This window comes from Scyliorhinus canicula, chromosome 14 (genome assembly GCF_902713615.1).
Source record: "Scyliorhinus canicula chromosome 14, sScyCan1.1, whole genome shotgun sequence".
In the NCBI taxonomy this organism is placed as follows: domain Eukaryota; kingdom Metazoa; phylum Chordata; class Chondrichthyes; order Carcharhiniformes; family Scyliorhinidae; genus Scyliorhinus; species Scyliorhinus canicula.
In genome coordinates this window covers 101,004,078-101,025,682 of record NC_052159.1, presented here as the reverse complement: position 1 = coordinate 101,025,682, position 21,605 = coordinate 101,004,078, and the positions used below count along the sequence as shown (strand labels likewise).

At 47.5% G+C, this 21,605-nt stretch overlaps 1 protein-coding gene across 1 annotated transcript in view; it reads left to right on the top strand.

Moving 5' to 3' along the window:
• Positions 1–5,314, top strand: part of tex30 (testis expressed 30) — a 9,143-nt gene extending 3,829 nt beyond the window's left edge. Inside the window, exons 2-5 of the mRNA XM_038819062.1 lie at positions 2,864–3,094; positions 3,631–3,682; positions 3,823–4,019; positions 5,044–5,314. Of these exons, the coding sequence (XP_038674990.1) occupies positions 2,864–3,094; positions 3,631–3,682; positions 3,823–4,019; positions 5,044–5,205 (642 nt within the window). The 3' untranslated portion in view covers positions 5,206–5,314. The remainder of the gene's footprint in view (positions 1–2,863; positions 3,095–3,630; positions 3,683–3,822; positions 4,020–5,043) is intronic.
• The last annotated feature ends 16,291 nt before the right edge of the window (positions 5,315–21,605 follow it).

Genomic DNA, 21,605 nt, shown 5'->3' with positions numbered 1-21,605 from the left:
CCCCCACCCCCACTGTAATCAGCCCATCTCCCCTGCCCACCCCCGCTGTAATCAGCCCATCTCCACTGCCCCCCCCACTGTAATCAGCCCACCTCCCCTGCCCCCCACCCCACTGTAATCAGCCCATCTCCCCTGCCCCCCCACTGTAATCAGCCCATCTCCCCTGCCCCCGCCCCACTGTAATCAGCCCATCCCCCCTGCCCCCCCCCCACTGTAATCAGCCCATTTCCCCCACCCCCACTGTAATCAGCCCATCTCCCCTGACCCCCGCCACACTGTAATCAGCCCATCCCCCTGCCCCCCCACTGTAATCAGCCCATCTCCCCCCACCCCCACTGTAATCAGCCCATCTCCCCCCCCCCCCACTGTAATCAGCCCATCTCCCCCCACCCCCACTGTAATCAGCCCATCTCCCCCCTCCCACTGTAATCAGCCCATCTCCCCTGCCCCCCCCCCCCCCCCCCCACTGTACTCAGCCCATCTCCCTGCACACACTGAAATCAGCTCCTCCTCCCACACACACAACATACTGTAATCAGCCCCTCGCCCAGCCTCACAAACACACTGTACTCAGCCCATCACCCCACACACACTGAAATCAGCTCCTCCCACACACACAATATACTGTAATCAGTCTCTTACCCAGCCTCCCAAACACACACTATACTCAGTCCATCACCCCATCCTCCACAATGTAATCAGCCCCTCGCCCAGCCCGCCAAACACACTGTACTCAGTCCATCACCCCACACACACTGAAATCAGCTCCTCCTCCCACACACACAACATACTGTAATCAGTCTCTTACCCAGCCTCCCAAACACACTGCACTCTGCCCATCACCCCACACACACTGAAATCAGCTCCTCCTCCCACACACACAACATACTGTAATCAGTCTCTTACCCAGCCTCCCAAACACACTGTACTCAGCCCATCTCCCCACACACACTGAAATCAGCTCCTCCCACACACACAACATACTGTAATCAGTCTCTTACCCAGCCTCCCAAACAGACACTGTACTCAGCCCATCACCCCACACACACTGAAATCAACTCCTCCCACACACACAACATACTGTAATCAGTCTCTTACCCAGCCCCCCCCCAAACACACTGTACTCAGCCCATCACCCCACACACACTGAAATAAGCTCCTCCCACACACACACAACATACTGTAATCAGTCTCTTACCCAGCCCCCCCCCCCCCCCCAAACACACTGTACTCAGCCCATCTCCCTGCACACACTGAAATCAGCTCCTTTTCTCTCACATGTACTCATTGTAATCAGCCCCTTTCCCCCAACACTCACTATAGTCAGCCCCTCTTCCCTCTCACACACACAATGTAATCATTGTAATAAACCCCTTACCCTCTCTCCCACAACACACACCGGCCAGCTGGATGAGGCAAGCAGGGAGTCACAGCAGCTCTGACAGTCCAAACCCAAGCTGGTGTGTGGCAACATTTTTAACTGATATTGAGACGGCTTCCAGTGCCAAGATCATATCAAGTTGAAATATTCAGTGGGCAAAGGAGGGAATGTTTTTCTCTAGAATTAGCTTATTTCACTTCAATATTGCAGCAATGGGTGCAGACCACAATGATGCGACTCAGAGAGAAAGATGGATAGATGATCAGAACAAAGGGAGGACTGGATGTCATCTGGGCCTTGGTGCCAATGCAGTGTTCAGTGACCCCAATTGGGGTTGTGACCCAAAATAGTTGGAAACCATTGCCTTCAAGTTTGTTCTTGCCAACCCACCTTTATGTAAATGGGATATGTGCCAATGGGGATGTGTACACACCTGGGGCGGCAAGGTAACACAGTGGTTAGCACTGCTGTTTCACAGCACCGGGGAGCCGCATTCGATTCCTGGCTTGGGTCACGGCCTGTACGGAGTCTGCACATTCTCCCTGTGTCTGCGTGGGTTTCCTCCTACAAGTCCCGAACGACATGCTTGTTAGGTAAATTGGACATTCTGAATTCTCCCTCAGTAAACCCGAACAGGCAGCGGATTGTGGCGACTAGGGGATTTTCACAGTAACCTCATGGCAGGGTAAGCCAACTTGAGACAATAATAAAGATTATCAGATTATCATATTGACCAAATGGAAACCTTATCTGTGTGGATTCCCTCACAGTTATTTAAGCATAATGATTGATTTCAATATATTGGGAAGTAAGCTGATAAAGGAAACTAAGGATAGTAATTTGTTACAGATGGTAATGCTAAATGTGTCATTTTGGATTAGCCACCCTCAAATCTGAAATGTGGATCTATTGCAATAAATGGGATTAAATATCAGGCATTGCAAATAGTTGACAGTCGAAACTGCCTGTTTGGCGCCAACACTCAAGACAAATTTCGTAAAGGATCTGTAACAGTGGAGTTTACAGACAGGCAATTTGATTTCAAGTGTTTTTGAGAGAAAAAAATCTAGATTCTATGTTCTTGTCATTGTTAATATTAATGACACTGCAAATTCTGCTGGTAGAATTCCTAAGAATAAAGTACATATCCTGTTTAAATTAAAGAATTTAATGATCTCGCAATTTGGGCTGAGTCTTCTTGACTGACGCACCTGGCAGTTGGAGGGTAATGTGAACTGATGGAGATTGAACCAAAACCCAAATTCTGTATGAAAGACAACCTTCTTAAAATATTTTATTCTTCTTCCAGCTTGCGATATAAATAAATCAACTTTTGTGCTGATGCTTTCTATTCAAAAATAATAATTTAAAAATAAGGTAGTTGGCATAGATTATACACTAGTTTTGGCAGATTATATAAAAACCTTTTATTTTATTATAACATGTCACAAGAAATCATAATTTATGTTCTTGATTTTTTAGGTTCAATTAAAAATACCATTTGGAGAAAAAATTCTGAATGCAATCTATACAGTACCAAATGTTCCTTTCACACAAGGAGTAATCCTCACGCATGGTGCAGGTGGAGACATGAACTTCCAACAGCTCGTATCCATGACAAAATTCCTTGCATCTAATGGAATCCTATGTCTTAGATTCACATGCAAAGGCCTCAACTTAGACTACAGAATTAGAGCTTACAGGGCAGTGATGGTAAGATTAAGTCACTTTTTGTGGTATTTGTTAACAAAACATTCAATAAATAATCTGCTCCAGTATTTTGTTTCCTCCTGTTTATCAGTTCTCCTTCCTCTCTTAAGAATATTAACCCAAAGCTGGGTACTATTTCAAAGGCTCCAGTAGATCATACTACTATTCCATATTTCAGTGTGAACCTTGACAATGAGCGTCAACAGATTATGCATTTTGTAGGATGGCATTAATACTAATCCAGCGTTGCCTTCATACAATGTCCACACATGTATATGTTGCAGTGGCCACTGGAATGAACCAAGACTGTAAACCCTGGATGAGTTTCCCCTCCCTAAGCCAAGGGTGTTACCAGCCACTCTGTCTGAGATAGACCCACCCAGTAGGCTGATGATCAACTTTGGAACCTGTCCAGTTTGCATAGCCCAGTCCTCACTGAACTATTGGGACGCTCCCGTAAATTCTTTTGAAAGTCACACTTTTTCTCAATATGAATTACTCTACATTGTAACTTTCCTTCTCAACCATAATTATTGCAGGAATACCTAAAAACATCAAAGGACTATGGAGTAAAAAGCTGGTTTCTAGGGGGTAAGTGAAAAAGTTCCCTGTCAGAACCACCATTATCATTAACAATTTCTACATTGAATATAATATATATGAAAAATTGATTTCTTCAAAAAAAATGTTTTACCAGAATTGTAGATAAGTAAGCAATCTTTACTTTCTAGGTCGATCTATGGGATCTAGAGCTGCTGCCTCTATCGTCAAGGAAAGCCACAATGAAGAGTTTGTGAAAGGTCTTATTTGTCTGTCATTTCCACTACACCCACCAAAGCAGCAGAGTAAGCTTCGCTCAGAGGAACTGCTTCTTGTACACCATCCGGTCCTTCTGATTTCCGGATCAGCAGATGACATGTGCGAGAAAGTGAGTTACATTGAATTTTCTTTGACAAATGAAATAGTGAGAGATGTCCAGTAGACGGCTGTGTATTAATTTGATGTCAACTGTTCTTTGTATGAAAACATATCTAGAAGAAATGGATTTAAGATCAGTTGATCAATGCCTGACAATTAGACACCACAAGGGCAGTAACATCAGCTGATATTTGTGGGCAGCACGGTAGCATTGTGGATAGCACAATTGCTTCACAGCTCCAGGGTCCCAGGTTTGATTCCGGCTTGGGTCACTGTCTGTGCGTAGTCTGCACATCCTCCCTGTGTGTGCGTGGGTTTCCTCTGGGTGCTCCGGTTTCCTCCCACAGTCCAAAGATGTGCAGATTAGGTAGATTGGCCATGATAAATTGCCCTTAGTGTCCAAAATTGCCCTTAGTGTTGGGTGGGGTTACTGGGTTATGGGGATAGGGTGGAGGTTTTGACCTTGGATAGGGTGCTCTTTCCAGGAGCCAGTGCAGACTCGATGGGCCAAATGGCCTCCTTCTGCACTGTAAATTCTATGATAATCTATATAGTTTTTTTTACAGTAGTAAAGTTTAATTCCATTTTATTTTTCTATTGTCCACAATCTCTTTGAACCACCAAACTGTTAGATGTGATGTCCAAATTCTGTGTACAGAAAGGTGAATTTTTGATGGTAGCTATAGTATCCTTTCTCGCGTGTACGAACTAGAGCTGGTTCAGTCCCTTAATGTGAGATTTGTCTGGGTATATTGCAAATGTCATTACAAACCTAATCTGAAAATTCAGGATGCATGTTTCTGGCAAGTATACTTAATAACTGGTGGACAAGTTAGTTATATTATCTGCTGTAAATTAAATAAAAGTAATTACTTACAGTAAAAGGAAAGCAACCATAAAGAAGTGTTTTGAGTAAGCAAAGGTTTCAGTGTAATATGCTAATTTTATTTAATGTAATGCTATATCCATTAAATTACTAAATTCATATTAATATTTGTATTTAATTGTGATTTTAAAACCATTTGTACACGTAGGGCTTATTGGAAAGCACATTGAACCAAATGCCAGTGGCTGTCAAAGTACATTGGGTAGAAGGAGCTAGCCATGGAATGGAAGTTAAAGGAAGATCAAAGGAAGACATCATGGCTGAGATTAATACTGAGGTCCTTTCATGGATCAGAGAATTCCTTCAATAAAAATAAGATTTAAATTATTTATGTGGTGGTCAAAAATATGATTAAAAAGATCAAATTTAAAATATGGGTGTAATGTGTGTGAAACGTCCAATAAAGACATTGGATGGGACTTGTTCTGCCCTAATGTTCATTGTTACTTAAAGTTAAATGAATTTTCCAATATCTGAGCACTTAAATGAAATGTTGCTGCAATTTATACTTAGGGGGCAGCATGGTGGCACAGTGGGTTAGCCCTGCTGCCTCACAGCGCCAAGGTCCCAGGTTCGATCCTGGCTCTGGGTCACTGTCCGTGTGGAGTTTGCACATTCTCCCCATGTTTGTGTGGGTTTCACCCCCACAACCCAAAGATGTACAGGGTAGGTGGATTGGCCATGATAAATTGCCCCTTAATTGGGAAAAATGAATTGGGTACTCTAAATTTATTTTTTAAAAATTATACTTAGGAGCTTCTTTGTGTATGTAAAGATTATACGTCACCAACTTTACCAGTAAATGTTCATTTGTACACGTTATTAAATAATTACAGTGTGAACGAGGTTAAACACAAACTTTTAGTTCTGCTGCTAGAAAATGTAAATAATCAGCAAACAGTGGAAAAATACAATTAAAAACAATAAAAAATAATGCCCATAACTTAATTTCAATAATAAACTCATTGAGTATTTGTCCATCTCTTACTAAACCGTTCATGGTGTAGTTCAGATCCATGATGAAGATGTATTTGTATTTAAATATTTTGGCCTTATAGTTGTAGCTCTAGAAAAATAAATTACCTGATGTAACTTGATTTTCTATGCCTTCATAGTAAAAATACAATGTGATAGTTTTAAATTGACATTGTGTACATACAGCCAATAAAAATCTAGCTATCTCCAGAAAATGTACTACTAATTTAACTTGTACAGTAGTTTGATGAGGGCTGCACCGATACAATATTTTTTGCATTGTTTTCTATTGGTCAATGTGACCACTTAACTGACTTAACTTAAAGCATAGGAAGGGACCATTGAGCCTAGGCTGGCTTTCTGAAGGAGAATTCCATTAAATTCTATCCCCTCCCCTTCATGATCACCCATCTAAATTTTACATTTTAAAATATTTATCGATATCCCTTCGGCCAGCTATTGTGGATTCTCTTCCCATTACTGTTTCTGGTACAACATTACATGCCCTAGTCCAACATCTCTCTATTTTCCTACTTTAAAAATGTCCTACATCTCCTTTGATTCTTCTGCTGATTGTTTATATATGTGCTCTAGTTATTAAATTAATAACTAGTGGAAATAGTTTTTCTTGAATACCTTTGTCATTTCTCCTCTTAAACCTATTTCATACTAACAGTCCAGACTCTCTAATCTCTCCTCATAGCTGGCACAGTGGTTAGCACCGTTGCTTCACGGCGCTAGGGTCCCAGGTTCTTGATTCCTGATTCTATGATTCTATCTATAATCCTATGATTCTATGGTTCGATTCCCGGCTTGGGTCGCTGTCTGTGCGGAGTCTGCATATTCTCCCTGTGTCTGCGTTGGTTTCCTCCGGGTGCTCTGGTTTCCTCCCACAAGTCCCGAAAGACATGCTGTTAGGTAATTTGGACATTCTGCCTCTTCCTCCGTGTACCTGAACAGGCGCCGGAATGTGGCGACTAGGGGCTTTTCACAGAAACTTAATCGCAGTGTTAATGTAAGCCTACTTGTGACAATAAAGATGATTATTATTATTATTATTAATTAAAGTCTTCCACCTTGGGTGTCATATTAGTGAATCTCTTCTGTGTCTTTACATGACCTTGACAACCTTCCTAAAGGTGGCTGAAATTGGATATAACATTACAATTGGCTTAACCATTCATGATCTACGCATGAAGGCAGAAGTCAATAGGACTTAAACAGAAAGAACATGAAAATAATTGCTCAGGTTCAAGTTAAAATACATCAATTTCCCTTTATTGATTATCATTAGTTGGAAGGTAATTATCACAAGAAAGTGAATGACTCGTCCTGGCCTTTACTGGTTTTAGAGGGACAAATTCTGCCTTTTGGACCGGTTGCAGTGTTAGGGGGTGAAATTCTTCCATCGGGAGACAAACAGCGGGAATCTCGGGCGCCGGGCCTTGACGCTTGCGTCAAAGCGGCGTGGCGGGAATGACATGGCCGGCGGCGCCTAAGTGACGTCAACCGCGCATGCGCGATTGCCGTCTTCCCCTCCGCTACCCCGCAAGACATGGCGGCTTGATCTTGCGGGGCGGCGGAGGGAAAAGAGTGCGTTTTTTAGAGACGCCGGCCCGATGATCAGTGGGCACCGATCGCGGGCGAGACATCTCCTGAGCACGCCCGTGGTGCTCGATCCTCCCTCCGCCCCCCACAGGCCCCACACACAGAGGTCGCGCGCTGTTCATGCCAGCAGCGACCAGGTGTGGTTGGCACTGGTGTGAACCGGTCGGGTTCGGCAGGCCGCTCGGCCCATCCGGCCGGTGAATTGCTGGTCGCCGTGAGAAATGGCGAGCGGCGATTCTCCGAGCGGCCTGTTGAAAAACGCGACATGCCATTTTGGGAGGGGGTGGGAGAATCGCGGGGGGTGCCAGGGCGGCGTGGCGTGATTCGCCCGGCCCTCCCGCAATTCTCCCCCCCCCCCCAGCGTGGGGAGCGGAGAATCGCGCCCAGGGTTTCTGGAAAGATTTAGGGATGGGGAAGATTTGGGGAGGCACAGGATAAGTTTCAAAATCAGTGTGATATGTGCGAGTGAATTAGTAAAAGTTAGGATGGATTAGATTGGCAAGTGGCAGTTGTATGGAATAGGATGTGTACGTTGAAGTTGAGGATGAGTTGTGTTTTATGGAGGGTACTAACGGAGGCCAGCAATGAAGGCGTTGGAAATGACTGGTGCTGCCTAAGGCACAGATGAGCGTTTTGGTGGCACGGTAGATGAGGTAGGATGGGGTTAACAATATTTCAGAGATGAACTGAACTTCAGGAAAAACAGGATGGTCTCAGTCTTGAGGTGCAAGAAGTTCCGCTTATCATTCTTGTTAACAGTAGAGCAACATTCATAGATTCAAAGGGTATAGTGAAGCAGTAAAGCTGGATATCATCATGACCATTGAGCCCATGCTGATGAATAATGTTACTGAGGAATGACCTATTGAAGAATAGGAGCTTGTCAGAAATGGAATATTGAGACACATGGGAGGCAATTACATGAGCAGAAAACCTATTGCAGGATATATGAGTGCTTCGTTGGAATAATTGATACTAGGACTGGGTAAATGTATAATATGGAGGTGGGTCATGAAGTAGTCAAGAGTGGTATAGTTTTGAATTGAAAGCTGTAGAGAGGATGGGGAGATATATGCAACATTCATACATAATAAGTGGTATTTATTGGGAGCAGAGAGGGTTTTGCCCATCAGCTGGAGATCCAGTGTGTCACCTCTTTTAGGGAACACTCTCCATGTGATGTGCCACTTAGGCACGTAACTGGACAGGTGCTGGGCTTTTCCAGGATCAAGGACCTGGAGATCGAAGACTTGCTCACCGAGAGCTGCTAGACATGTCACACGTGCCTCCCCCATGGTGAGTTTACATCTCATCTGAAAATGGGGAAGATCCTAGACAATATTGGTCCCTCGAACAAATTCCAAGAAAAATAACATTTGTTAATTTCCAATTTGTGGCAGTTTGCTGTGTGAATATCAGTTACCACATTTGGCTACATAAAAACTATTTTGGCTGCATTAAAATTATGGCAAATAATTTGAAAGTAATCCATTCGTGGTCGCGTGCTTTGGAGCTTCTTGGCCATGTGATAACGCACAACAGAAATGCTGTTTTTTTTCTTTTATTAAGATCAGTAACAAAGAAAACATACCATAATCTCATTGCTTGTACCGCCCCTGTCCTGGGCATCTTCCAAAATTGATCAAAATCATAATGGCTAATATTTTGTAGTCAGCAGCAAAGTCACAGCACTTACTGCTGATCTTGGCAAAAGTGCCTGCTTACTTAATGCGATGTTCTAACAAGAATTTCACTGGGAAGTCAAAAGGATTCCCTCACAACATGGGCCCCAGCATAGCTCTGGAGCATACTACAGTGTGAGCATCAGAGTATGTGTGGTGCATGAATAGAAACCACAGAATCTGTCAAAAGTCACAGGAGGAAAAGACACAGTTCCAAAAGTTTAGAAATATTGTTGACGTAATAAAGCCAATGTTTACAATGTCATATACACGTAAATAGGATTTTTTAAAGTCAGAAATATTCAGAATCATGTTTTAAAAATCCAAAGTTCATAATGTGAACAAAGTGCGGCGGTGGTGGGAATGAGAAGGGGTAGAGTAGGTTAGGATGGAGGAGATGTCTTGTAAGGGGTCTAGTTTGAGGGCTATGATGATGGCAGAGTTGCCAATGGCTCCGAGTAGGTATTCAAGGAGCCCAGTGGTGCAGTCCACAGTGAAGATTTGGAATCAGTTGAGGCATTTTAGGGTGGAAGGGATGTCGGTGCTAACGTCGCTGTGAGAGTATCTTGGGTTTGAGCCGGGGAGATGGGTAGTGTATACAGGAGGTAGAGGAAAGTGGGTCTGGTCAAGGTGAGGGATCTGTATTTGGAGAAAAGATTTGCCAGTCTGGAGGAGCTAAGGTAGAGCTGCTGAAGGATGTGAGTTCAGATATCTGCAGGTTAAGGACTTTGCACAAAAGGTCTGGAGGGGGTTCCCTAGGTTGCCGGGATACACCCTGCTGGAGCGACTGCTGCTTCCAGATGTGGAAGGGGAGGAAAGATTTGGGATATATACAAGTGGCTGGGGGAGAAGAGGCGAGCGGGTGGTGAAGATCAAGGAGAAATGGGAAGTGGAGTTGGGAGGGGAGATCAATTGAGGAGTATGGAGTGAGGCACCATGTAGGGTTAACGGGACCTCCTCTTATGCAAGGATGAGCCTGATACAGTTTAAGGTGGTTCACAGGGTGCATATGACTCAGGCGAGAATATGTGGGCTCTTTCAGGGGGTAGCAGATGAGTGTGAGAGGTGTGGGCGGGGGCCAGCGAATCACGCGCACATGTTTTGGGATTGCAAAAAATTGGGAAGATTCTGGGTGGGAGTGTTCGCGGTCTTAGCCAGGATAGTGGAGGAGGAGGTGGACCCAGACTCTTTGGTGGCGATATTTGGGGTTTCAGAGAAGCCGGAGCTCATGGAGAGGAGGAAGGCCGATGTCTTGGCCTTCGCCTTTCTGATTGCGCGGCGGCAAATTTTTAAAAATAAATTTAGTGTACCCAATTAATTTTTTCCAATTAAGGGGCAATTTAGCATGGCCAATCCACCTAGCCTGCATATCTTTGGGTTATGGGGGCAAAACCCCCCAAACACGGGGAGAATGTGCAAACACCACACGGACCGTGACCCAGAGCCAGGATCGAACCTGGGACCTCGGCGCTGTGAGGCCGCAGGGCGAACCAACTGCGCCACCGTGCTGCCCTCACGGTGGTGAATTTTGTTGGAGTGGCGGTCAGCATCACCATCGGTGGGTGGCGGCTTGGTTGGGTGACCTGTATGACTTCCTGCGATTAGAGAAGATAAAGTATGTGTTAAGGGGCACTTCGGGGGAGTTTGAGGAAAGGTGGGGGATATTTGTGACCGTGTTTGAGGGGCTGTTCGTTACGGGGGAGGGGGGGGTGAAAAAAGGGAAAAATCTGTACAGACTGTATAGTTGATTGTTGGGAAGTATGTTTCCCGGGGTGTTTATTCGCTGTAACCTGCTTTGACACATGTTTGTAATAAAATGCATTTTTTTTTAAAATCCAAAATTCATTATTTAATAAGTAAGATAAATGGTATCAATATAATCATTAATTAAGAATATTTATCTGACTTTTTATGTCAGATAAATTAGAAGGGAGTTGAAGAATTGGGATCATCATTGAATATTCCTAAACTTCCACCTCGGAAAACCAGTCATAACATTTTGAAAAGTCTGTTATTAATTGGCTATTAGCCCAAATTCACTCTAGAACATAGAACAGTACAGCACAGAACAGGCCCTTCGGCCCTCGATGTTGTGCCGAGCAATGATCACCCCACTTAAACCCACATACCCCTAACCCAACAATCCCCCCCATTAACCTTTACACTACGGGCAATTTAGCATGGCCAATCCACCTAACCCGCACATCTTTGGACTGTGGGAGGAAACCGGAGCACCCGGAGGAAACCCACGCACACACGGGGAGGACGTGCAGACTCCACACAGACAGTGACCCAGCCGGGAATCGAACCTGGGACCCTGGAGCTGTGAAGCATTGATGCTAACCACCATGCTACCGTGAGGCCCCTAATTCCACCTTTCCTGTTTGTGTTTGTGGCCCAGATTTTGCGGTCAGTGGCTAAGTGGTGGTGTTTGCCATTGGCCGTGCTGCGAAAGGAGAACTTAGTTTGCTGGCTATAGCGAGAATTTCAATTTCCATTTTGATCATTTGAATTTTGGGAATAATAAGTGTGGCATATGCCTAAAATGTTAGTATTTTGGCATGAAAGGTCACAGATGTCTGACTGCAATAGCATCATTCCACAGACCACAGGGAAATGTGACAAGAAATGTAATGATTTAACATGAATTGCCAGGTTTTGTAGGCTACTTGGCATTTTTACTTAATTAAAATTTAAATCTAAGATTTAAAAGTTATGAAGTGAAGATCTTGTTAGTTGGTGAATGATGCGTTCAGCATTAGATGACTTTAAATGGTTGTAAAATTTAGTTGCTTCGAGGCAGGGATTACCGTTAAAGATCTTTTAACCGCAGGCCACAATCTGGAAGTATGAAATTGTCTCCAAACCACCCAACAAGTTGTACCCAAACCGACAAAAAGCACAAAGTGATATTATTTTTTTTTTGCAGTTCTGTTTAGGAGTAAGTTGGTTCATAATGTCCAGGGACATTCATTGACTGGGATGGGGGGAGGGTGGTGGGGACCTTTCTGAAGAAAGTGCAGAGTTAATTATTGAGTTACATTTATACTTGTGTCTGTTGTTGTATTTACACATAAGCCTGTAATCGTTCTATAGTATTCAAAATAATTTTACCAACGTGAACTATTGTAATGTTACAACAATTTACAAAGCCGAAAATAAGTAAAGTTGCCATAGTCCCAGATGACCATTGGCTGTTTTCCCCTTTGAGGGGGAGAGTTGACTGGTGGTGATTTAACCTGAGGATCGCCACACCTCAGGCAAGGGGCAAGTTTGGGAAAGCGGGTCTTCAGTACGGGAATTGAACCTGCGCTGCTGATCTCTCTCTGCATCACAAACGAACTGTCCAGTCAACTGGGCTAAATCAGTCCACTGCAGAAAAATAGCTAATCAGACAAATGGTATTAAAAGGCTTGCACTAGGATGTGCACTAGCGGGCAAGCCAGGGCTGATGTTATCTTCCACCAGGAGGCACACCTGAGGGAGAAGGACCGACTGCGGGTAAGAAAAATCTGGGTGGGTCAGATGTACCAATCGTGTTACGGGATGAGAGCGAGGAGGATAGCTATACTATGAAACAAAAGGACAACCTTCATGGCAACAAGGATGGTTATGACTTCCAGTGGCGGCTATGAGGGAGTAAGTTGCGCATTTGATGGCTCCTGCTCTGGCCGGACTTTTGGACCTTTCCCCCCGACCTTTTTGCATTTTTGAGCGCTGGCTTTGACGGCGAAGTCAATCTGGCACCGGTTCCACACATTGGTGTATGGAACAAAGAACCCCAAGGGATCAAAAAGGGAGAAATAGGAAGACAAGCAAGGGCTGGGTGGAGGCTGTGGCAGAAGGCAATATGGCTGATGTTCGGACCCCTGCTGTGACGGCCCAACTATCAACGGAGGAGTTGATGCAGGTCATTCAAGAGGGTTTCGCTAGGCAGAAACAGGACTGTCTTGATCCGATAAAGGAATCGATCGATCGGATGGAGCGCAGGTTGGATGCCCAGGATCTGGAGAAAGCGCTGGCGGACGCCCAGGATCGGACGATTGAGGATCTGGAGAAAGCGCTGGTGGACGCCCAGGATCGGACGATTGAGGATCTGGAGAAAGCGCTGGCGGACCAGGAGGAGCACCAAACGGTGGTGGAGCTGGAGGTGAGGATGCTGAAGGAGCAGCAAAAAAGGCTGCTGGAGAAGGTAGAAGACCTGGAAAATAGAGCTCGCCGGCAGAACTTAAGAATTGTCAGCCTCCCGGAGGGGGCTGATGCTGGTGCGTTTGTGGCGAGTATGTTTCAGAAGCTTCTGGGGGAGGGGGCCTTTCCCAGACTGTTGGAGGTGGACAGGGCGTACAGAGCGCTGGCGAGGAAGCCGTTGTCGAGGGCCCCCCCGCCCCCCAAGGGCGATGGTGGTCCGGTCCCCAAGGGCGATGGTGGTCCAGTTCCACAGATTTTGGACAGGTAGTGTGTTTTCCAGTGGGCCAAGCGTACGCGGAGCTGCAAATGGGACACAGCATTTTGCGTGTTTACCAGGATCTGAGCGTGGGGGTGGCCAGAAGGAGGGCAGGCTTTATCACGTTAAGGCAATCCTGTTCAAGAAGTGGGTGAAATTTGGACTGTTATACCCGGCGCATCTTTGGGTTACGCATGAAGTAGGACATTTTTTAAGGCTATATTGGATTCGTATTAATATTTACATCATCAAAGCATTCTTCATTTATTGGACTGATTGGCACCATTTATGATGTAAAGGGATGGGCATTCGTTTTAATCCCATTTTTGCACAGCTGAGAAACCTTTTTCGAACAAAATGGAGAATCTATAATCTGCCTAGCAACAGCACGAAGCTGGATCTTAAAACGGCACCATGGCCAGAAGATCGGGATATCTGCGAGTCAAGACCCTGACAGTGGGGCAGATATATATATATTTTGATTAAAACTAAGACTTATAGAATGAAATGTTATAAAATTAAATGTTGTAAAACCAAAATGACCCAGGCAGGCAAAAGAAACCTAAGGATTAAATATATTGATTAGATTAGTTTTACACACAGACACAAATCCTATCAAATAGGAGGCTGACACAATAGATTCCCAGGTTAACCCAGGAACCACACTCAACACCTAATCAAGGTACAGCATAGAGATAATGGGACCCCATTGTAAATCAAGGGAACACCTATTAAAACCAAGCAGATTACGAGACATCGACGTCAGAGTCAGGAAGCCTGGGAAATCATGTATCTGTACTATTTATCTGTACTATTCAAATGTAAAACGGCAAAAGCCCGCCAAAACCTTGCAAATGCTTGTACTCTCTATAAATATTGAACCTCGTCTGCATATCGGGGAGATCACCGTGGTCAAGCCATTGTTAGGAGCTGGCTGCATGGGTCTCCCTGAAGGACTTCAGAACTTGTACAATACAGTAAAAACGCTTTGAACCTTGCCTTGAGGCTCGACCTCTTGAATGCACTGGAACAAGGGATTTTTCCCTACAAAACGCACAAGGACCAGCACCATTATTTTGAGTCACCCGAAGACCCGATGGACTTTGCCAAGAGGAAAGGGCTGGTGCTGAACTGAGAACTTATTGTTTTAAGTTGCAACTTTTCAAGTGATATTTATATGTTTCTATTGTCATTTCTCTTCTGTATTTGAGTTTGATTGAAGAAGGGGGAAGTAAAAGTTATTCGGTTTCTGCGGGTTTTCGGTGTGTTGATGGGGGTGGCTGGTGGGGCTTTTTACTTTGTATTACTTTGATTTACACTATTGGGGGGTTTTCTGTGTGTTTTTCATTTTGGGTTGTCTTTTATGTTAATTGGGCGATTGTTTGGGGTCGGTTTAATGAGGGAAGTCGTTTCGATGGGCGGGGAGGAGGGGAGTGAGGGAACAAAAGGTGGGAGACTTCTTGGCGCCGGAGGCGAGGGCCACCAGGCTAGCTGGGTGAACTAGTCTACGGAAGCAAAGTGGGGGGTGTGCATATGATTAATCTATGGCAGGGGTTAGGTTACAAAGTGTTGTTGCTGGGGGTGGGGGGGGGATGGGGGAGTTACTCTGCTGACGAGGGAGAGACTTAGGTTTCGGACAGAGAGGAGGTCGGGGGTGGGGGCTGCCAGGAGTCGGGCCGATGGAGGCGCGGCGCATGGGCTGGTGGCGGGCCCAGGAAAGGGGATGGCTGATCGGCGGGGGAGGGGGGGGTGGTGAGGTCAACAAGGCTGATCACCTGGAATGTTAGAGGGTTGAACGGGCCAGTCAAGAGGGAACGTGTGTTGGCACATCTGAGGGCTCTGAGGGCTCAGGTGGGCAGTATAGTCTCGGACGGGGGTGGGGGCCGTTATGTCATGGTTAGCGGTAAGCTGGAGGGGAGGAAGGTAGGCTTGGTTAATTTGTACGTGCCAAATTGGGATGATGTGGAATTTATAAAGAGGTTGCTGGGGAAGATACCTGACCTGGACTCTCACAAGTTGGTTATGGGAGGGGATTTTAATACAGTCATCAATCCCAGCCTGGACCGGTCGTGTTCAAAAACGATTAGGGTGCCAGATATTGCAAAGGAACTGATAGGGTTCATGAAGCAGATGGGGGGGGTCGACCCATGGAGGTTTAGGCAGCAGACAGGGAAGGAGTTTTCTTTTTATTCGCATGTTCACAAGGTTTATTCCCGGATAGACTTTGTCATTTTGAGCAGGGATTTACTGGCGAGGGTGCTGGACACGGGGTATTCGGCCATCACTATTTCGGATCATGCCCCACACTGGGTGGAACTGCAGGTTAGTGAGGAGAGCTTCCAGCGCCCGCAATGGGGGTTGGATGTGGGGTTGTTGGCGGACGAGGCGGTGTGCGAGAGGCTGAGGAAGTGTATGCAGAATTCCCTGCAGGTTAATGACATGGGGAAGTCTCAGCAGCAGCGGTCTGGGAGGCGCTGAAGACAGTGGTGAGAGGGGAGCTGATTTCGATTCGGGCTCATAGGGACAGGACGGATAGGGCAGAAATGGACATATATCTTGCAGACAGGAGGTATGTGGTGACCCCGGGGGTGGAACTCTTAAGGGAACGTCGGAGGCTGCAGGCGCAGTTCTGGGTGTTGTCCACAGGTAAGGCAGTGGAGCAGCTTAGAAAGGCGAGGGGTGCGTTTTACGAATATGGGGAGAAGGCCAGCAGAATGCTTGCACGGTAGCTTAGGAAGAGGGAGGTGGCCAGGGAAATAGAGAGGGTAGTCGATGGGGATGGGAACGTAGTAGGGGAGTCGGCTGGGCTAAACAGAGCGTTCAGGGACTTTTACAATAGGCTCTATTGCTCAGAACCCCCCACGGGGCCTGAGGGGACGAGATGCTTTTTGCATGGACTGTCCTTCCCAAGAGTTGGTAGGGAGCTGGTACATGGGCTGGGGGCCCCGATTAGGGCCAAATAAATAGTCGAGGGCTTGAAGGTAATGCAGTCGCGTAAAGCCCCGGGGCTGGACGGGTACCCGGTGGAGTTCTATAAAAAGTTCTCGGGAATTTTAGGGCCATTGCTGGTCAAGGTTTTCAATGAGGAAAGGGACAGAGGGGTGCTGCCCCCCCCCCCCCCCCCCCGATGTCACAGGCCATTATCTCGTTCATATTGAAGTGGGACAAGAAGCGGGACAAGAACCCGGAGCTATGCGGGTCATATAGGCTGATCTCCCTGCTTAATGTGGACGCCAAACTTTTGGCCTCCAGGATTGAAGATTGTGGGCGCGATTCTCCCAAAACGGGAGAAATCGTAAGGCTGGCGTCAAACCCGGGCGGGTTTGACGCCAGCGCGCCCCTTCCCGACCGGGAACCGATTCTGGTCCCCGGTCGGGGCTAGCAGCCCGACGCCGCAAGCTCCGGCATCACGGGCTTAACGAATTTCGTTAAGCCCGCTTGCCGGAGTTAGCGCCGGCTGACTCGTCATATGACGTCAGCCGCGCATGCGCGGATTGGAAGACTCCAACCCGCGCATGCGCGGATGACGTCATCGCGTATTTGCGCGAAACCCGCGCATGCGCGGGCCGGGATGCCCCTCAGCCGCCCCGCGAATGGATACTGCGGGGCGGTGGAAGGACAAATAGTGCGCGGGCATCGGGCCCGCTGCCCGCGATCGGTGCCCACCGATCGTGGGCCCATGGCACCCTTGGCATGGCCGTGGTACTGCCGTGCCAATCGGTGCCATGGTTATAAAAAGCGAGTTGTTCCCGCCGTTTTTACGAACGGCCAGACCAGGTCTGTTTGCCATTCGTAAAAACAGCGTAAAGGGCTGGGACTTCGGCCCATCGAACAGCTGTGAATCGCTGCCGGCCGTAAAAAAACGGCGCCAGCGATTCGTGTCGGGAGTTGGGCGGGGGGGGGGGGGAGAATAGCGGGAGGGCGGGAAAAATGTCGGGAAGGCCCTCCCGCTATTCTCCGACCCGTCGTGGGGGTCGGAGAATTTCGCCCTGTGTGTCGGATGTGATTATGGAGGATCAAACCAGGTTTGTCAAGGGCAGGCAGTTGGTGGCCAATATAAGATGGCTGCTCAATGTGTTCATGATGCCCCTGGAGAGTAGGGAGGTTGAGGTAGTTGTGGCAATGCATGCGGAAAAGGCATTCGGCCGGGTGGAGTGGGACTATCTATGGGAGGTGCTGGGACTATTTTGGTTTGGTAAGGGCTTTATTGACTGGGTCAGGCTGTTGTACCAGGCCCTGGAGACTAGTGTAAGGACAAATAGGACGATCTTGGAATATTTTAGACTGTACCAGGGGACAAGACAGGGGTGCCCCCTCTCCCCACTATTGTTGGCAATTGCTCTGAGAACTTCAAGAGGCTGGAAGGGGCTTGAAGGGATGGGGGAGGGGGGGGGGGGGGGTGGAACAGTCTTGTACGCGGACAACCTGCTCTTATGCGTATCGGATCCAGGGGCAGGGATGGGCGGAATTATGAAGATTTTGGAGGAATTTGGCCGGTTTTCAGGGTATAAACTGAATATGACAAAGAGTGAGATGTTTGTAGTCCAGGCGAGGGGTCAGGAGGGTCGGCTGAGGGGGCTGCCGTTTAGGTTAGTAGGGGACCGTTTCAGTAACTTAGTGATACAAGTGGCGCGCGACTGGGGCCGGTTACACAAGTTGAACTTGGCTCGGTTGGTTGAACAGATTGGGGTGAGTTTCGGAGATGGGATGCGCTCCCGCTGTCGTTAGCTGGGAGAGTGCAGATGATCAAAATGACGGTCCTGCCGAGATTTCTGTTCGTATTTCAGTGTCTCCCAATTTTCGTCCCGCGATTCTTTTTTAAGAGGGTCAATAAAATCATCCCGGGCTTTGTGTGGGCGGGTAAGTCCCCGCGAGTGAGGAAGTAGATGCGCGAGTGTAATCGGGGGGAGGAGGGGGCTTGCACTGCCGAATCTTAGTAATTATTACTGGGTGGCTGACATAGCCAATGATAAGGAAGTGGGTGGTGGGGGCGGGGTCGGTTTGGGAGCGGATGGAGGCAGCTTCGTGTAGGGGCACCAGCCTGGGGGCGTTGATAACGGCACCTCTGCCGTTCCTGCCGGCGAGGTACTCCACCAGCCCCATAGTGGTGGAGACCCTGAGAATCTGGGGTCAGTGGAGGAGGTACGCTGGGGCAGTGGGAGCATCGGTCTGGTCCCCAATATGTGACAATCACCGGTTTGTCCCGGGGAGCTTGGATGGGGGGGTTCCGAGTATGGCGAAGGGCGGGAATTGAGAAGATGGGGGACTTGTTTTTAGAGGGGAGCTTCCCTAGCTTGAGGGCGCTGGAGGAGGTTTGGGTTGGAACGAATTTAGATATTTACAGGTGAGGGACTTTCTGTGCAGGCAGGTTTCATCCTTCCCACTCCTGCCACTAAGGGAAATCCAGGGTAGGGTAGCGTCCAGAGGATGGGTAGGGGAGGGGAGCGTCTCGGAGATCTACAAAGAACTCATGGGGGCGGAGGGGACGCAGACCGAGGAGCTGAAGCGTACGTGGGAGGAGGAGGTTGGTGGCGAGATGGAGGATGGCTTATGGGCGGACGCCTTGAGCAGACTCAACGCGACTGTAACATGCGCCAGGCTCAGCTTGATGCAATTCAAGGTGGTCCAGCGGGCCCACATGACAGTGGCGCGGGTGAGTAGATTCTTTGGCATGAAGGACAGGTGTGTAAAATGTGTGGGAGGACCAGCGAACCATGTCCACATGTTCTGGGCGTGCCCAAAACTTCGGGGATATTGGCAGGGGTATACGGACGTCATGTCCAGAGTATTGAAAACAAGGGTGCAATGAGTCCAGAGGTGGCGATTTCCGAGGTGTCGGAAGACCCGGGAACCCAGGAGGAGAAAGAGGCAGATGTTCTGGCCTTTGCTTCCCTGGTAGCCCGGAGACGGATACTGCTAGCTTGGAGGGACTCAAAGCCCCCGAAGTCGGAGACCTGGCTAACTGACATGGCGAGCTTTCTCAGACTAGAGAAGATTAAGTTCGCCTTGAGAGGGTCACTGCTAGGGTTCGCCCGGAGGTGGCAACCATTCATCGACTTCTTCGCAGAGAATTAATCATCAGCGGGGGGGGGGGGTTTAGAGTTGCGGGTAATAGGGGGTCAATTATGCAGGTCTTGGCAGGATGTTTCGTCGGTGATTGCACTATGTTTATTGCTCTTTGTACATTGTTTTTATACTGTTGCTGTTTGTAATGCCAAAATTACCTCATTAAAATTGTTTATTACGAGCCCAGGGGGACGGGATGTCATGGTTAGCAGTGTCTTGGAAGGGGCACCAGTGGTCCTTGTCAACTTGTATGCTCCCAATGGGATGACACAGAATTCATGAAAAAAACCATGGCAGAAATCTTCAACACAGAGGCACACCGACTCATCATGGGAGGCGACCTTAACTGCGTACAGTACACACAGACAGACAGATCCAGCTCAACATTGGGGAAACTAACTAACTATGATGGCAAAAGGGCTGAACACCATCATGGAGCGATTGGAGGTTCATGCACCCAAGGGAGAAGGACTTCTCCTTCTTTTCCCAGATCCACAGGATCTACTCTTGGTCCAACATCTTCGTAGTGGGGAAATTGGTACTTACAGGGGCAGTAGGAGCGGAATACTCCACAAGCGTAATCTCTGACCACGCTTTATACTATATGGATGTAAGGTTGGAGTTGGGCAGAGCTCAACGCTCCCATGGAGACTGGTCACAGCCCTCCTTGCCGAGAAAGCATTTTGCGATTTAATATCACAGGCCATAGACAGCCACATTACCAACAACCAGAACGGGGAGGTCTCACCCTCCACATTCTGGGAGACACTGAAGGCAGTGATCAGGGGGACAATTCTTTCATTCAAGACATGCAAAGACGGAAAGGAGAGAGCTGCCAGGCAACAGCTGGTAGACTCAATACTGGAAGTGACCGGTGGTACTACATAGCCCCAACTGAAGTGTTGGGCACTGTGAACTCGTGAAGCAGACATATGCCACCAACACTGAAGAAGGTTCAACACTGTTTTATTAACTCTTATAAAATACTAGACATACTATAACTGTGGGTTTACACAATGCTAGTTTAACTAGAGACCTGTGCCTGTCTGAACCAGTTTAATCACTCAGCACGTGGTGTGAGTCTGTACTTTATTTGATGAGCTCTTGTGCTTCTGAGAGGCAGCATCCAGAATGAGCGGGAAAAGTGATGCCCTCTGTCTTTATAGTGCATGTGTTCTAACTGGTGATTGGCTGCGGTGTTTGTGCATGTTGATTGGTCCTAGTGTATGTCCATCAGTGTGTGTCTGCACCATTATATACTGGTGTATATTATGACACCGACCATGGAACTGCTGGCAGAGTAAAATATTTTAAATGGACTTTGACCTCGCCTCCACTGGGAAAATAGTGAACCAACTCGACCACACATTGGGGACCTTTTATGAGCATGGAGACAAAGCCAGCTATCAGCTGACGAAGCAGGCAGTCACGAGCAAAATAACTCAAGTCAAAGACAGGTGCGGCAAGCTAGTCGCAGCGCTGGAACTGATCAACAAAGCCTTTTCAACCTAATACCGAGGGCTGTATTCCTCTGAGCCACCGGAAAGGGGCTCAAAGATGAAGTAGTTCCTTGACGGACAGGTCATGCTGGTCATCGGGGCGAAGCACCATTAGAATTGAGGGAAGTCATGGAGAGTATCATCTCCATGCAAGCGGGGAAAGTGCCTGGGCTGGATGGATCCCGGGCGGACCTCTACAAAAAATCTGTCCGAGCATTGGCCCTGCACCTGCGGGAGGTGTTCGTAGACTTGCTAGTAAAGGCTACCCTGCTACCAACGCTGACCCAAGCCTCAATATCGCCGATGCCCAAAAAAGTCAAAGACCCGACGAAATGCAGGTCCTGCAGACCCATCTCACTCCTAAACACCTTGGGGCTGGTTTAGCACACTGGGCTAAATCGCTGACTTTTAAAGCAGACCAAGCAGGCCAGCAGCA